This window comes from Silene latifolia, chromosome Y (genome assembly GCF_048544455.1).
Source record: "Silene latifolia isolate original U9 population chromosome Y, ASM4854445v1, whole genome shotgun sequence".
NCBI classification, from domain to species: Eukaryota; Viridiplantae; Streptophyta; class Magnoliopsida; order Caryophyllales; family Caryophyllaceae; genus Silene; species Silene latifolia.
Window position 1 is genome coordinate 28,241,186 of NC_133538.1, and position 18,595 is coordinate 28,259,780.

Consider the following 18,595-nt stretch of genomic DNA (forward strand, 5'->3'; position numbering starts at 1 on the left):
AACTAAAACATGCATCCTTATTTTATCGAGTTTATCGACCGTGTCAATTAAAATTATCGTAGTTCACCGCTTTAGTTCACTTAAAACATGATAGATAATAAATTGGCATGACCTCTCGCTAAAACGAACAATTGAGATATAGCCTTACCAAATAGTAGAAACCATGAAAACCTATTTCGCGAGGGAGTGCACTCGGCTACCCCGGGGTACAAACCTTGTTACGTAGGGGAAGTGGGTGATGAATGTTAATCCACCGAATTCATGTTGATAACGGATGTATCGGCTACCCCGTGCCCAAGTTGATGTGGGTTTGGATAATGGACACATTTATTCGAAATTTGGATTGTACTCAACAAAAGTTATTGATAAGGGTTGCATCGGCTACCCCGTGCCCTTGTTGATGTGTTTTGGGCTATAGATAAACATTAGAGTAATTTTATCGACCAAGAGTTCTAAAAGTAGAATCGATTAAAAGGTTAATCCACCGAGTTATATTGATAAAGGTTGCATCGGCTACCCCGTGCCTAAGTTGATATGAATTTGGGTCTTGGAATCATTTATCTAGTTGGGTAGAGGTCACTAGAAAAATGCATAAAACTTGTTTAAATCATACATTTTTACGAGTATCATTATTAAAACGACAATTGTTTTACTCCTTATATTTTGTTTTGTAGACCACTTCTTTTTCATAACAAATGGCAACACCAACACCAACTCCTAACGCCACACCTCTCGCTACTTCATCATGGCTCCGATCCTTTATGGATCGATGTAAACTTGAAAAGAATGGGTCAAATTTCTCCGAATGGGATGCCCAACTCAAATTAGCCGACGAAGGTGACGACAAGCTTCGTTACCTTACCGAGGCCTCTCCACCCGAACCCTCCACTAGGTCCACCGCGGCCACTAGGGAAGCATATGAGGCTTACCAAAAGGAGTCCGCCGCAATGAAAAATGTCTTGATACTTGCGATGGAGGCGGACCTCCAAAGGAGAGCCTTTAAAATGGGCAATGCTAATGAGATTTACTCCAAACTTGTGACCATGTTTTCACAAACTCCGCAGATCGTCCAATATGAGGCGGCCGCGGCATTCTTTGATCTCGACTTCAAAGAGGGCCAAAAGGTTAGCCCTCATGTGCTCAAACTCATGGAGCTTGTCGAGACCTTGAAAATTCAAAAGGTTGAAATCCCCAAAGAACTCATCGTAGATAGGATTCTATACTCCTTGTCCAAAGTCAAGGCATATGTGCAATTCCGGGTGAATTTTAACATGCAAGACAAGGACGTGTCTCTTGAGGAGTTGCACAAGTTACTTGTGCAAGCCGAGAGGGACATGGGGTTAAATGTGAACCCTCCCAAGGATGTGCTTAACTTAAGCACTAAGAGTAAGGGGAAGTTCAAGAAGAATGGGAGAAAGGGCAAGAAGCTAGCTCCCACATTCACCAAAGCTAAGCCTAATGAAGCTAGCACCTCGAAAGTCAAGAAGGGTCCTCTTGATAAGTGCCATTATTGTAATGGCATGGGACATTGGAAAAGAAATTTTTCCAAATACCTTGGTGATATCAAAACTAGAAAGATCACTCCAGTAGGTAAATGACTATCCTTCTTTTATGTTTCTAATTCAACTATGGTATTATGATGCAAAGTTGTGATAATGTATCTCCCTTTTTATTGTAAATAGGGCCTCCACCAAGCAAAGACAAGGGAAAGGAAAAGCAAGCATAAGAAACCATGGAGAAGCTAAGGATAGCTTTTATGGAGCTTTGCTTTTCATTGTCTTATTTTAAGTTGTGTTTTGGATTTTAGAACTTTAAATTTCCGTGTTCGACATGGAAAAGTATTATGGATAATGGTTTGTATTTTGGATGATGGTGACTTGGTTTGCAACACAAGTCACCCGTTTTATCATTTATCCTTTTATGTTCTTAATTCATCTAATAGACAAATATAATGACGGGTTTCATTATATGTCCACATGCTTAAGGCTTGTGTATGATCATTTATAAAGCGATTTTGAGTCTATGAACTCTCTTAAAGGAATGTCAACCACCAAGTACAAATATGAAATCAATAACTATAAGTCTATCTATGAGATAGTTCTCCTTATACTTCAACATCATTAATTTGTGTCTCATATGCTATCTTTGAATCTATAGTGTATTTATTCTATAGATAGAGTGGGAGAAAAATGAGGACACAACACACAAGGCAAGATAAAATTGTGTACTTGTGTAAATGAAGATCTACGCAAGAGAGAATGATTTGAATGAAGGTGTATCTATTTACATAGTATGCCGAATAGATGAGATCTATGGTCTCAAGTTAGTTCTATATGACTAAAGAGACCAAGTGAAGTAATCATAAGAGTATATTCTCAAGATAACTACACGAGGAGACCAAAAGAAAGTTTTGGAAGAAAAAATGACTAATGTAAAGTCTTAACAAGTTTTGACTAAGTTTATGAAACATTTGACCAATAGTTTCAACCTTAAGATTTACTTAAGAGCCTAAATGAATCATAGTAACATACTAGTTATGATCGAGTTGCAAAGATTGATATACCGATATCTTCAATGGCCAAGTTTTAACCACGCAAATGTCATCACTTAACCTCACTATGAAATGGTTAAACCTCCTTCCAAAAGAGTATTTCGAAGGACGTATTCTAGATATTGTTTATATTTGAATAATGACATTACTACACATCATTATGACATGAGTATGTTGGAGATTTAAAATATCTTTCCGTAAGGTTAAGATGAGACCACTTCAAAATAGGTATTTTGAAGGGATATGATGGGAACATATATGGTTCTATCTTAATAACTTGGCAATGCAATTTATATTTAAATTCTTGAATAAATTTCGATTGAGAAGTCAATTTCGAAATGTGTAGAATTGAGTGGGAGTTAGGAAATTCTCATGTGAAGACATGGAATTTAGTGGGAGCTATCATCCTTTGAATATTTACGACTCATCACTCATTAAAGAATGACGAGCTAATACCTTCTTTCATAAAGAAGCATTTGAGTTTTCAATTCTGGATGAAAATGGACAATGATGAATCCAATTACATCAAGGGATGTTGGATTAGTATTAAGAGATACACATCGTATCAACATTCACATAGGTTATTCATATAGATGAAAATGGAATTACCATTACCAAATCATGGTCGTTCATTGAATCTATGAACGGTTGATCTCATGATTATTAGTAACTAATGTTTCCGCCATTAGAATAATCATGTACATGTCCAATTATAAATCATATGCATAAGAGCATGATGATTGATTGGTAAGCCATAATAGAAACGTCATGCATTCTCAAGTGGAATCCGATGAGCGATTTCAGTGTTTGACGGAATGCTCTATTGTGTGTCAAGAGGTTGCACATATTATAGAAAATCCAAGCACATATGAGGATTTATGAGAATCCCAATTCTTTCAAGCCTAGAAAGGGAAATGAGAAGTTTTTGGAAAGATGCTTGGTTGAATAAGAGGTTATTCAAAAATCAATCTTTCCTAGTTAAGCTAGGACTTGTGAGAAGTACTAAGCTAAATAATCTTGTCAATTGTTATAAGATTCTACAAAACATATACCTAGTGCATTGTGTGTGGATGGAGTACTTGATCAGTACAAGTTATATCATTCATCACAAATTCGTTCGTTATGAGATAATCGATAAGAAGGTTCTTTCAAGTTAAAGAACCAAAACCAAGGTCGGGAACCTTGATGTGTACTTGGTAAGATTCATGCTATGAGAGAGAACATGAATGTAAAGGAAATTGCAAGTGTAAGAAGTTTGAACACATGGACACATGGGATGTTAAACTTCTATTGCAGTCAATGAGTGTTTACACTTATGATATACATCACAAGGTTGTAATATGATATTGACTACCCGAGTGTGATGTCGACATTTGTCGTTTGAGTTATTATTAACTCACCTTGTACATTGTTATATCCAAACGGGTTGTGAAGACAATTGAACCCCGTTAAAGTGAACATGGATTAACATTGTATTTGCCCATAGTTACTTGTATGAGGTGACGTCTCGAAGTGACTAGAGTGTGATGCGATTGATGGCAAGTTCAAGTGCCATAGAGTCATGTGAGATGACTAGTCGATCACATAGGCAGACTGTTAGGAACATTTTGTCGGGCCTAATGACCGCTTATAGAGTTTTGGCAAATTTATATAGCCTGGTCGTGGCGAGAGCTACTATAGTATTCGAATGAGTCGATTCTTTTGACTAAAGACTATTCGCCTAAGATGGCACAGTTTCAGATTAACTTTCATTTGTGTTACTACGACCTTCGTAAATGGGGTCAAATGGGCATATTTTGGGTTATGATGGCTGTGGCTAGTCGAAGGGAATGAGTGCGATAGGAATTGTCCACTCCTAGTCAGGATTATAACAATATCTCAGGGCCACTCGAGGAGTAATGAACTGGAAATGCGTGGCCACGCTCGGAAAGTATCTATGACAGATAAGTCCGGTCAATCAGTTATTCTCCAGGATCGAGGAAACCACTCTCGATATGATCACTTGCAAGTACGACCTGAAAGACACCTTGCATTGAGTGGGAGATAGTAATAGGACAAGAGAATTGGTGACGCACACTTGTCGAGGACAAGTGGGAGATTGTTGGAATATGTGTCCTCCGACAATAATGCGATCACGACTGTTGATCATGATGATCACATGTTTAAATCTCATTATAAAGAATACAATTGGGAAGTAATTTTGTTATCACAATCTGGTCAACATATATCGGTAATGATTGGCTGACTAGAGTTTGACATTAGTGTCGTGCAACGGTGGTGATCAGTTGACCCCCTAGGTCATACGTATAGGGCAACACTCTTAATTGATTATTTAATTAATCGTATAATGTTGCGAGTTAATTAAATTACTTGAAAATTGACAGACGATTTTGGAAGTAAAATTTACGTATCAAATTGAAATGTGATTAAATGAGATACGGTCTGAGTAATTGAATTGTATCATTACTCGGATGAAATAATTGTTTAATGTAACAATTAAATTTGAATGAATTGTTATAAATACAAACTGTTGTGATTTATAAATTGGTAAAATTTTTGGTACAAGTAATTATGATATTACTAAGTCGATTTTTGTATGTGACGTATTTTTGATAATACGTTGATTTTTAATATGATAAAAATACATAACAAATTTATGTGACATGTGACATGTGACATATTGACAATTGACAAAAATAATATGGATTTCATATTATCAAATGGACCGAAATAATAGGAGAGGTTTAAGCTAATTAATTGTTTTATTTAGTGGTAAACATAATGATTAAAAAGCAAGAGTAGCCATGCAACCCTATTAACCTTGTGAAGAAAAATATGGGCATGCATTGGCTCACCCATTAAGCCCCCTCCACCCGGTTTTTTATGACAAAAACCATCATGGTTTTTCATCTAATTTTTACCTAATATTACACTAAAATGTGTTAGTGATTATTCATTCTAACTATCATCCAAAATACAATTCTAGAGAGAATAATAATCCTCTCCTTCTTCGATCTACAAAACCGAAAATAATAAGTGTTTATATTATTTTTTTTGGGTCATTTTTCTACTAATTAATATTATACTAGTTCTTGTAATATTAATTAAATTAAGAGAAAGCTTTGGGTATTAATCCTAAGGAGAGATCCTATACTTGGATCTTGTTCTTCCATCTTAGGAAAGCTCAAGAACAAAAGAAAAGGAGATTTCTTTTGTGCCCAATAAAACCGAAATCATCAATGTAAGGACATGATTTCTCCTCTATTTTAATATTGTTTGCATGCATAAAATCCGCATTTAATTTTATGACAAATTAATTTTGACATATATGAGTATGTTTGTATGTATATAGATCTACTTTTCCTTCAATAGTGTGTTAATATTTTTCATAGGCTTCTTTGTTTAAGCTTATCAAAGCTGCTGATGATGAGAAAGATTTATACAGAAAGGAAATTTGTAATGCTTGGGACACTGTCATTGAGAACAACGAAGGTTCTCTTGACATTGGTGCCGATTTGGTAATTTTTCCAATCCTTTCTCTTCTTTCTTTTGTTGATTATTTTATCGTTGAGAACAGCAAAGGCTTATGTACGCCTATTTTATCATGCCAGATTTTTATCCCTGTTCATTTTGGAGATCATTTTTTCTGTGTTGTTGTTAATTTTGTGGGGAAGACTGTGGACTATCTTGACAATCGTGTATATGATGATTTTGAAGATAGTATCTGGGTGATGGCTACCAACTCTATTGTATGTACCTTATTATAAGTTTTTGTTTTCATCTACTTCTTTTATTTATGTTTTTTGTTCTTGAGTGATGAATTTTGATTTAAAAATGTAACCAGGTTGAAATATTTGGTAGTTTTCTTGTCGAGAAAAGGTTTGAAAGAGGCAGTGAGGTCTGCAATTTCAAATTTGTAAATGTTGCTTTTGGGTGGAAATCGGAAGGGTCCCAGAATTTGGATTGTGGTGTTTTTGTCATGATTCATATGATGTTTTATGTTGGGAAGTTGTTCAAATCAGAGTTGCATGACCCATTGAAAAGGATCATATATAGAGCTGAGATAGCGGCCATCTTGGTTTTAGCCGATATCAACAAAATTAGGAAAGAGTTGTTGGATTTGGTTGATGATTTTACAAATTCAAAGTCACCTTTGCTGCCTGTTTTGCTTGAGAAGCGTAAGCTAGCTCAGTTGGAAGCGGCAAGGGCTGAAGCAGATGCTTTGGAAGCTGCTAGGATTATGGCAGAGGAACCGGATGATGGTGTAGGTACTCCGGGGCCTGGGAAAAAGAGTATGCCTGATACACCTATTAGCGCTGGGATGATTAGATCAGGCCGAGGTAGTAGACCAAACTCTGACGGTCTTGGTTGCTCAATAAACTGTGGCAAGGCAGATACAAATCTTGTTGTTGTTTCAAAAGTTATGAGGGCTAACAGCAGATATACACGTGTCATGCCAAGCAAGAAGAAACAAGTTGTTGATTATTGTTTCTTGGATGATTACAATCTTGCAAATGAGTATGTTCCTTTTTCTCCAAACCCAATGAGAAACAAGTTTCTATGATTATTCTAATATTGTATTGCAGTTATTGTATTATACAAGTTTAATTATTCTATCTTTTTTACAAGTTTCAATAACTGAGTTTTCATAATACAATAACTATGTTATTGTAATACAATAATCGATTATTGTATTACATTAACATAGTTATTGTATTATGAAAACTCAGTTATTTTAGCTGGTAGTTATTTTTTTTATATTGTTTTGAAATATTACTAAGCTTTTTTTTAATCCTTTGCAGTGAACTTTTCTTTTCTGCGGGCAATGTTATCTTGGATAGGTCTGATATTCTTTCTACGAAGCCCGATAATTACACTGAGTTGCGCATAATAGTTGCCTGGTCAGTTGTCTTGAATTTCATGGAGGTTAAAGAGAAAGAAGCGCCAGTGATGATGTTTATTGGGACAGAACATATGGTATGATCTGTTTTTCATTGTGCAATTACTGTAGAATGTTTAATCATTTATCTTCAATTCATCACACTTTTATAGTATTTATAGGGAATATTTGAAGAAATGATAGAGCAAGGAGGGGATAGTGATGTTGTAACTGACAGCCAGAAAGACAAGGTTGTGCGGTTTTGGTCCTATTTCTTAGGTGAAAATGTTGTAAACTCTGAGATCGATGTGGACCCTTGTCTTCATCCCATTGTCTTTAGAGAAGTACTACTTTTGTGTTTGTGTGAACTTTATGAACAAGACGGTTGATGTGCTGGACCATACGTCGCATAAAGATTGGGAAAATTCCGATTTTTACAGACTTGCAAAGATTGCAGTACGTTTTTCTAACTCTTGATCATATACAAATCCTATTTTCAGTCAGAATTATTGTATTGTTTTGAACTTGTTATTGTATAGTCGTGATTTCTAATTCTTTTTTTTTTTGTACATGCTGTAGGTTGATTTTTTTCTGACTTTTTGGATACAAGGAAAACAGCAAAAGAAGGAGTTCTCATTAACACATTTACATTCGTGAATGTATATTTTGAATGGAAAGCAAATGTCAAGGCTGATAAGGAATCGGGATTTTTCACCATGTTTCACATGCTCACATATGAAGGGAAGCACGAGCAAGGATTGTATGCGGTTAAGAAGAAAGTTGATAGGATTCCTATATGGCTTGAGATGGTGGCTATTTTGTTGATGTCATATGTCAACGAGTCAAGAGCGTCTCTTTTGGAAGAAGTGGAAATTTTGAGGCGGAGTATATTGGAAGTAGAGAAAGAACTTTTAAAAGACAGAAGATCAGGGAGGAAAAGGGTTAAAACAAAAACCGTTACTGGTCCTTCTCGGCAAAACACATAAAAGAACAATTGATTGATTCTAGATGGATTTAGCAAACAATTCTAGATGGATTTGTTGAATAATCTAATGTTTAGATAGTCATTATTGATTGATCAACAAATTTGATGTAGTTGTTATTGATTGACCTAACAAGATAGTGTTTTTGTAATGCCTATAAGCTGTTATTGTAATATCTCTAGACAGTTATTCAAATGATCAAATGCAATTATTTTAAAGCTTTCATGTAGCTGATTATTGTAAAGCGTTTGCCCAATTATTTTAAAGCATACCTCTGATTATTTTAAAGCTCTCATATATCCGATTATTGTAAAGCTCTTCCCCAATTATTTTAAAGCATATCTTTGATTATTGTAACAAATTGGCAAGTGCAAAGCATTATCAATTACTGTAAAGCATTATCAAATTAATATATTTATGGAAAAAAATCAGAACAATTGCAAATAAACTCAACATCAATTATTATAAAGCATAATTGTGATTATTGTATAGTTTTCACATGATTATTTAGTTATTCAAATGATCAAATACAATTATTTTAAAGCTTTCATGTAGCTGATTATTGTAAAGCGTTTGCCCAATTATTTTAAAGCATACCTCTGATTATTTTAAAGCTCTCATGTATCCGATTATTGTAAAGCTCTTCCCCAATTATTTTAAAGCATATCTTTGATTATTGTAACAAATTGGCAAGTGCAAAGCATTATCAATTACTGTAAAGCATTATCAAATTAATATATTTATGGAAAAAAATCAGAACAATTGCAAATAAACTCAACATCAATTATTATAAAGCATAATTGTGATTATTGTATAGTTTTCAAATGATTATTAAGTTATTCAAATGATCTAATGCAATTATTTTAAAGCTTTCATCTAGCTGATTATTGTAGAGCGTTTGCCCAATTATTTTAAAGCATACCTCTAATTATTTTAGAGCTCTCATGTATCTGATTATTGTAAAGCTCTTCCCGAATTATTTTAAAGCATATCCTTGATTATTGTAACAAATTGGCAAGTGTAAAGCATTATCAATTACTGTAAAGCATTATCAAATTAATATATTTATGGAAAAAAATCAGAACAATTGTAAATAAACTCAACATCAATTATTGTAAAGCATAATTGTGATTATTGTATAGTTTTCACATGATTATTGTAATAGCGCAAGGTATTATTAAATGAAGAAAATCAGAACAATTGCAAAAAAATTCAACATCAATTAATGTAAAGCATAACTTTGATTATTGTAAAAGTCTAACACACTTATTGTAAAGTATACCCGTGATTATTTGTAAAAAAAAGTCAAACACAATTATTTTGCAATCTTGCGGTTATTGTAAAGCATAATATGGATTATTTTAAAACGTAATCTTGATTATTTTAAAGCGTAATGCATTTTTCATTCTTCTTCTTCTTCATCTTCATCCTCCATTTCAGTTTCCTCTTCATCTGCTTCCTCCAAAGCATGCTCAACAAACGGATTTGGACAATTTTTCTTGTCATGGTGTCCCATTTGTTTGCAGTTATTACATAGCCTCTTCCGTTTGCTCGCCTTCTCAATTGCCTTATCCTTGTTTGATTTCATTCTCTTGCCGCTTCCTTTGTTTTTTGCAATTTTTGGTGTAAGAACAGTAATATTTGATTTTGCTGAACAACCTAAGAGCATTTCCAGTTCTTGATCCTTTGTCAAGCTCTCTTTCGTTGGATTTATTTTCTCTCGGAATTGTAAAAGCATCAAACTTAGCTCCTTGATTTGATTTTCAGGCATCGAGTTAAGAACACTTATTGTTGCATAAAACTATGACCATACCCTTGATAATTCCAACTTTCTCAAATCAGTGGGATCGTAGTCTTGCAATAACTTTTCATCCAGTCCATACAAAGGCTTTCTATATGATTTTTTCGTCCATCTGGTTTCGATGTACTGCTCCGGTATGCTTTGCAGTTCTTTTCCTGATATAATCCATATAATGTGTTTACAAAGGATTCCTTTCCTCTCAAACATCTTGCACGTACATGTTGTTTCCTTTGATTCGTTATTGTGAGCAACCTGCATTACAGTGTAGTTATTTTAAAAGGCAAACATAGTTATTATATAGTTCAACATGAATTATTTTATGCAGACTAGCAATTAACACCAAGGTAGAAGTCCTTCAGTTTTTTTAATGGTAAAACACGGTTATTGTATTCTTTTATCACAGTTATTGTATGTTAAAGTAAAAAGACAATTATGTTTATAAAATTGAATAACCTGGAATATTTTATGCTTCCTGTAGGCATCTTCAACATTTATAATGTGCATGTTTCCTTGCTCAGAAAACCCCCTAATGTCACACGAACAAGGAGCCATTTGCACTTGTTCTTGGAACTCATAGAAAACAGTATGTGTGTAGATTTTAGATGCATGTTTCTCAATCATTGTCTTAGAAGAAACCTGTGGCAATGTGCTGTCACTTGCAGCATCAAGAAATTTGTGATTATAGCGTTGTTGTTCCATTGCACTCTGAAAACGCAACCAAAATTCTACAAGTGTGCCATCTATGCTCTCAAATCTTTTGAAATAACTGTTTTGACTCTCTGATCTTTGTGTAGTTTTCAAAAGGCAGCCTAAAGGCAAATCCCTAAAGTAAGCAGGTATCCATTTGTGCCTTTTGCCATACATGTATGTCAACCAAGTATTATCATTCAACTCAAAGTCATTAATCACTTGAGTCCATTTTTCTTCAAACTCAATGGGTTCCAAGTCAGTATCCCAAACAACTCCACATATCCGCTCAACAAAGTCAGTCTCCTTATAAATCTGTGAATCAACTTTATCGGTAAGTTTTTTCATTATATGCCACATGCAGTAGCGATGTCTTGCTTTCTTGAATACATAACGCACCCTGAGTTTAATTGCCGGATCTTGATCAGTAAGAATGCACTGAGGTTCCTTGTTGCCCATACAATCAAGAAACTTCATAAACATCCAAATGAATGACCCATCGTTCTCATGATCGACAAGTGCAGCAGCAAAAGTCACTGATTTTTTGTGGTTGTCAACACCGGGGAATGGGGTGAAGGCCATGTGGTACTTGTTAGTACCGTAAGTAGGATCAAAGGTGATGGTGTCTCCAAACAAGGAATAATTCATTCTTGCTTGTGCATCTGCGCAAAAGATTTTAGCCAAACAATTATCCTCATCAACTTGATAAGCATAGTAAAAGCCATCTTGTGATTCAGAAAGCGCCTTTAAATAATCGAGAATCATGTCAGCATACTTGTCACCTATATAACATTTAATATTTCTTTTGAAGTTCTTGAATTCTGTGAGAGATGCATCAATGTTTGCATACCCATTTGATTGTTCTGTCATAATTCTAAATGTCTTGGTAGCCCCGATGTTGAGTTTACAATTGTTAACAATTGTCTGCTTCATGTAAAGGTTAAGTGTTCTTACGTTTTTCTGGAATTCCCGTTCTTTGAGTGAGCAGAGTCTGTGATTACGACCTTCATAAAATGTATCAATAGCATACCCTATTAGCTCCTTAAGGACATTGAATACAGCACAAAACCGTATTTTTGCCTTGCAACCAAATCTTGTTATTTTTGTTTTCTTTGGCTCTTCAGATCTTTTCCTCTTCTTTTTCTCTTCTGTGTTTTCAAATTCAACAACAGGTTTGAGTTTTTTGCGATCCTCTTTGAATCCATGTTTGTTGCAGACCATTGATTTTTTGTCTATCAAACGATCACGGAATCTTGTTTGTGTGTACTTTCTTGGTATGAAACCACAAGCCACAGCATATAAATTGTAAAACTCTATTGTCTCCTCCAGCTTTACAAACATTAACCCCAGAGCAGGTTTGAAACCATTTTCAACCATCCTATTCCACTCCTCACTGCCACCTGGAGTATATCTCAATCCCAGATTATGGATAGTATTTTCTCCTGTTTCGGGCCAAAGAGGTGTAGAAAAAGTTGTTGCATTGGTAATATTAATTTAAATGCCTGGAAACATTAAAACAGGAGAACTGTTATGGTATTATTAATTTCAATATCTTAGATTCTATACAAAACAAAACAATACAACCTCTGCAGCAGCAGTTATTTTAACGTTATAATGCAGTTATTGTATTATACAAATGCAATTATTCTATCAGAGAGGGGAGTGTTTTAGTGAAATTGGTAGCCTAGTCCAAAACAATACACACACAGTTATTTTAATGTAGTATTGAAGTTATTTCATTATTAAAGAGTAGTTATTGTAAGGATTTTTTAGTCAGATCCTATAAAATAGTATTTATTATAAAAAAACAATCTCTGCTACAGCAGTTATTTTAATGTTATAATTCAGTTATTGTATTATACAAATGCAATTATTCTATCAGAGAGGGGAGGGTTTTAGTGAAATTGGTAGCCTAGTCCACCACAATGCACACACAGTTATTTTAATGTAGTATTAATGTTATTTCATTATTAAAGAGTAGTTATTGTAAGGATTTTTTTGTTAGATCCTATAAAGTAGTAGTTATTATGAAAAAAACAATCTCTGCTACAACAATTATTTTAACGTTATAATGCAGTTATTGTATTATACAAATGCAATTATTCTATCAGAGAGGGGAGGGTTTTAGTGAAATTGGTAGCCTAGTCCACCACAATGCACACACAGTTATTTTAATGTAGTATTAAAGTTATTTCATTATTAAAGAGTAGTTATTGTAAAGATTTTTTTCTCAGATCCTATAAAGTAGTATTTATTATGAAAAAAAGAATTTCTGCTACAGCAGTTATTTTAACGTTATAATGCAGTTATTGTATTATACAAATGCAATTATTCTATCAGAGAGGGGAGGGTTTTAGTGAAATTGGTAGCCTAGTTCACCACAATGCACACACAGTTATTTTAATGTAGTATTAAAGTTATTTCATTATTAAAGAGTAGTTATTGTAAGGATTTTTTTGTCAGATCCTATAAAGTAGTATTTATTATGAAAAAAAACAATCTCTGCTACAGCAGTTATTTTAACATTATAATGCAGTTATTGTATTATACAAATGCAATTATTCTATCAGAGAGGGGAGGGTTTTAGTGAAATTGGTAGCCTAGTCCACCACAATGCACACACAGTTATTTTAATGTAATATCAAAGCTATTTTAATACTGTAAGGCAGTTATTGTATTATTGTAATCCAGTTATTCAAATACTAGATATTGAATGATATCATGAATGAAAACCTACATGCAATTACTGTTATATTATATAGTTGTTATTGTTATTAAAATGACAAAATGAGTAACAATATGAAAACAATCTTCATGCAATCAGTAATTTTTACAAAAAACTTATCAACCTTGTTGAATCATATAGCTTATATGTTTATGTTTTGATGATGTCAAGGTGTTTTATATTTTATATATTTGTTGCGTGTAATCGTTTGTCAAAGTGTTTTAGAATCAGCTTATTACAAACGAGCGACAAAGAAGATTGTGACAATTGCATGAAAAGTTCAAGCCTTCATTCAAAGATCAAATGGTTTAAAGATTCATTCAAGAATTATGTGAAGACGAAGTCCGTCTAAAGATTAATCAAGCTTGGATGATGATGTAGCCTATACTCGAAGATCTCTCTGAAGATTAGAATAGTATAGGTGATTATCTCGTAATGATAATCAAGAATGAGTTTCTTAAATTAGTAAAGTTATAGCTTTGCAGCTATAACATTACTAGTAAAAGAGCTCAATGTTATAGCTCTCCTACTATAACATTGAGATGCTGAGTTTTTACACACGACTTATATTGTTTCGAAAATTGTTTTTATAATAGTTTAAAGTTTATTTTAAATGTTTTAATGAAAGTAATTATATAATAAAGCCCGGTTTAGTGAGGAGTTCGGTTTTGTATTGGACGTTGATTAGTAGTCGTGATGGGTCAACTTATGAGTTGGACTTTGCTACTAATTAGGGTTTCAACAAAACTTCTCTTAAAACCTAAATTCTAACCCATATGTTAAGACTAGCGTTTGCACGAGTCACGAGGCATATGAGCCGTGACATCTCGTGTTACCTAGGGTATCTTAGGTAAAGATTTTATTCTATAATAATATCTTTACATATATTATGTATCCTACAAAATATATTTGTTTATGATAAAAGATATTCTTGTTTTAGGAAATCTTATCATAATCTTAGAATTTATACTAAAGATAATAATTGAATAGATTATGTTCTATCTTTTGGAATATTCTTTATTATCTTTTAAGGCTTTTAGGAAAGAGATAAATAAGAAGATATGATTTGTTTTAATATCTTATTATTTTCGGCTATTAGGGTTTTTGCAAAAACCGTGTGGCCTACTCTTTTCTTTCCTATAAATACTTTGCTATTTACAACATCTAAAATAGAGACATTAAGCATAAAAATTGATTTTAATTTTACAAAGCAAACCGTGTGTTTTCAAGCAGAAAAACCGATTTATTATTTTGAAAGGTCGTGTGTTTTTAAAGCTCGCATACTTGTTCTTATTTTATCGTTATAAGATAAAAGTGCTTAGTTGATTTCTTACTCGTTCATTAACGTGAACCTTTGTTAGAATCATTAGTGCTTTCTTATTAGCGTAAGTTAGTCACTCGAGTATTTAACGGTGCTCATTGAGTTACAGCTAGAGTTAGTTGTACGAGTTGGGTTAGTAAATTTGTAATCTGTAGAAAGGTACTAACTTTATTAATCGAGAATAGTGGACGTAGGTTTCGACTTGGGAAACTGAACCACTTCAAAAACCGTGTGGCTCTTTGTTCTTTCGTTTGTTTCGCTTACTTTCATTAGTTGATTAATTAAAGTTTAATCAATAAACTTTAAATAATCAATTACATTCGCATAATCGAAAAAGTTTTCAAAAGTTTTAAATCCTCAATTCCCTCCCCCCCCCCCCTCTCTTGAGTATTTTGGATCAATAGACTCTTCAATTGGTATCAGAGCCTCGTGCTCTTGATTGCCTAACCGCAAAGAGGCTGATCTTGTGGCATCCGAGGAAGGCACTACCTATGAAAAGAAAGAAGAGGACTATGTCGAGGCCGACTACAAGAAGGCCGAAAAGAACTCCAAAGCAATAAGTCTCATGCAAAACGGAATGACTTCTACTGAATTTGATCGGTTCTCTTCATGTTCCACGGCCAAGGAGATATGGGATGGGCTTGAATTAGCTTATGAGGGTACTTCCATTGTTAGGAAGCACCGAATAAATTTGCTTATGCAAAAATATGAGCTATTCATTATGGAGCCTAATGAGTCCTTAGATAGCATGTCTGCTAGGTTTTCAAGCATCATAAACGAACTGAAAAACCTAGGTAGGAAATTCAGTACAGAGGACATTGCTAGAAAGGTTCTTAGGAGCCTTACTAAGAAGTGGCGTGCTAAAGTCACTGCAACGGAGGAATCACGAGATCTTGAAACCCTATCCTATCAAGAACTCATTGATGCTCTCATGGCCCATGAAATTACTCTTAACAAAGATGACGCTGAACCAAGTCGCAATAAGAGTATGGCCTTAAAGAGTGAAGAAGTTAACTCTGAACTAGAGGATGAAACTGTATTGTTTGCACGCCGTTTCAAAAACAAAATATTTCGAAATAAACAAACAAAACCATCCTACAACAACAACAACAAATCGTCCAACAAAAAGGTTTCTGAATTAAAGTCATCTTTCGCTAATAGAGGTTGCTTCAAGTGTGGAGAATCTGGTCATATGATCAAGGATTGTCCAACATGGGAGAAGATAAAGGACAAGACAAAGCGTGAGAAGACAAAGAGAGAATTCAAGCAAGTCATGATGGCTTCGTGTTGGGGAGACCTTGACTCAGAAGATGACGAGGAATCTGAAGACGACGAAGTAGCAAACCTTTGTCTCAGCAGTGTTAGTCTTGACCTAATCTCCGACAGCGACGATGAAAGCACAAACTCACATTCAAACTATTGCCTTCTCGGAGAATCAGACGAAGATGACGATGAAGAGGTAGGTTACCTTGAGCTTAAAAAACGCGTTAAGAAATTATCTAAAAGTGCTTTAATTGAATTCTTTGAACAATCTCTTGATAAGTGTCACGAACAGGATTTGGAATTGAAAGATCTAAAGGAACAGATTCTCGAAATCGCAGAAGAGAATCATATCCTCAAGGCTAGAGCTAAGAAGTTGAAATATAAAGTTATAGCTGAGAAAGCAACAACATGAGATTCTACTATGGCTGAAAAGAAGGAATTGGAGTCCAAAGTTATAGCTAATGAAGCTATAACTTCCAACCTAAAGCTTAACATCAAGCATCTTCAAGCCAAAGTTATAGCTAATGAAGCTATAACCTTAGAACTTAGAAAAGCCAAAGAACTTTTGGAAGCTAAGGTCACATGTGATGAAGCAGTGATCTTAAACCAAAAGAAAGAGATAGATTCCCTTTCAAAGCAATTAAAGGAATCTAAAACCAATATGGTCAATGTTAAGAAACAACACACCGATGTTGTGTTCATTCTTAACAAATGATTCCAAGACTTTCGTGATAAATTTAAAAAGGACAATGATGTAGATCACATGAAATGTCAAGAGGAAATTAAAACCCTAAAAGACCTACTTCTACATGCTAGAAAGGTCCATGATAAGTGGGAAGGTAGCACAAAAGTCATAAACTTCCTAACCGAACAATCTGACAATAATATGAAGAAGGGTTAGGACATGAGTGCTACAGCCGTAGAGATCACTCTAAATGCAAATCAACACCTTCGGATTTTGATTTCAGAAAAAGGAAGTATGCTGATCTTCCTGAATACCTGATTTGCAATTACTGTGGTCATACGGGTCACATCCAAATCAATTGTGTCAAAAAGGCTCATGATATACGAAAAAATGTCGAACATGCTAAAACTGTTGACACAGTTGGCGAGGATAAGGAAACCCCCACTAACGAACCTAACGAAGAAAGGAACAATAAATTTCGTTGGTTCTATGACATGACCTTTGACTACACCAAGAAACCTAGCACTTCACAAAACCCTTGTCGACCTCAACCAAGTAAACCTACTTACAAGGGAAATAGTCGTGAAAGACCTAGGGAAATTCCTAGACCTAGAGAAAACCCTAACCCTAGAACTCCTCCCAAGCCAAATAAACCAAGGGTTAGAAAAACAGTTATTAGACAAATCTGGATTCGAAAATATCTAGTATATAGAGTAACTAATCATAAGGGACTCAACTTAGCTTGGTTACCTAAAAACTGTATCTAATCCTTTATGCAGGAAGAAGTGAAAGAAAACAATCAAGGGTATCTTGATAGTGGATGCTCAAGACACATGACCGGAGATAAGAACCTGTTTCTTTCACTCAAGCCCTTCAATGGAGGAAAAGTGACGTTCGGGGACAATAAAAAGGGAAAAGTAATCGGCATTGGCAAAATCAGAATTTCTAAATCTCACGCAATCAGTGATGTCTATCTTGTGGACGGTCTAAAGCATAACTTGCAAAGCATATCTCAACTATGCGACAAAGGTAACAAAGTAGTTTTTCATACTAATAGTTGTCGCATTATTATTGAAGGAACTAGCAATGTTATTCTAGAAGGCCTCGGGAAAAGAAATGTTTATATGGTAGACTTAAATGCTGTGCCTACTAACTCCTTTTTCTTGCATGAAAGTCACACTTGATGATCCTTGTTTATGGCATAAACGCTTTGGTCACATTAGCTCACTAACCTTGAACAAACTCAAGAAGTGGGACTTGGTTGAGGGGTTACCTAAGATCAAGTTCGACCAAGAAAAGATGTGTGACACGTGTGCAAGGTGTAAACAAGTAAGATAGTCGTTTAAACCGAAAAGAGTAGTAAGCACAATTCAAGCCTTGGAATTGGTACACATGGATTTATGTGGACCAATGAAGGTAAGGAGTAGAGGAGGATCCAGGTACATCTTTGTTCTTGTAGACGACTACTCAAGGTATGTATGGCCTATCTTCCTTCACTCAAAAGACGAAACATTTGATGAATTCGATTGTCTTATAAAACGTGTTCAAAATAAATATAAGACTAATCTAGTATCTATTCGTACGGATCATGGCACTGAATTTGACAATCAAACTTTTATAGAATATTGTAGAGTTAATGGTGTAGGGCATCATTTTTCTGCACCAAGAACTCCTCAACAAAACGGTGTTGTTGAACGTAT

The 18,595-nt window shown here is 34.5% G+C and overlaps 1 protein-coding gene across 1 annotated transcript; it reads right to left on the reverse strand.

The window, feature by feature from the left end:
* Nucleotides 1–10,214: 10,214 nt before the first annotated feature.
* Nucleotides 10,215–12,278, reverse strand: LOC141627770 (protein FAR1-RELATED SEQUENCE 5-like). Its single transcript, XM_074440992.1, has 3 exons — nt 12,120–12,278; nt 10,668–11,942; nt 10,215–10,466 (listed from the first exon to the last, which is right to left on the reverse strand). Exons 1-3 carry the CDS (start codon nt 12,276–12,278, stop codon nt 10,215–10,217), a joined length of 1,686 nt encoding a protein of 561 aa, XP_074297093.1.
* Between the last annotated feature and the right edge of the window lie 6,317 nt (nt 12,279–18,595).

Bases quoted from the DNA above. Each gene is read 5' to 3' on its own strand.
- LOC141627770 (XM_074440992.1), bottom strand. From the start codon at position 12,278: ATGGTTGAAAATGGTTTCAAACCTGCTCTGGGGTTAATGTTTGTAAAG. The intron at 11,943-12,119 runs GTCTGCAACAAA...AATGTCCTTAAG, and splicing joins TGATAGACAAAAAATCAATG to GAGCTAATAGGGTATGCTAT. The intron at 10,467-10,667 runs GTTATTCAATTT...ACTGTAATGCAG, and splicing joins GGAAGCATAAAATATTCCAG to GTTGCTCACAATAACGAATC.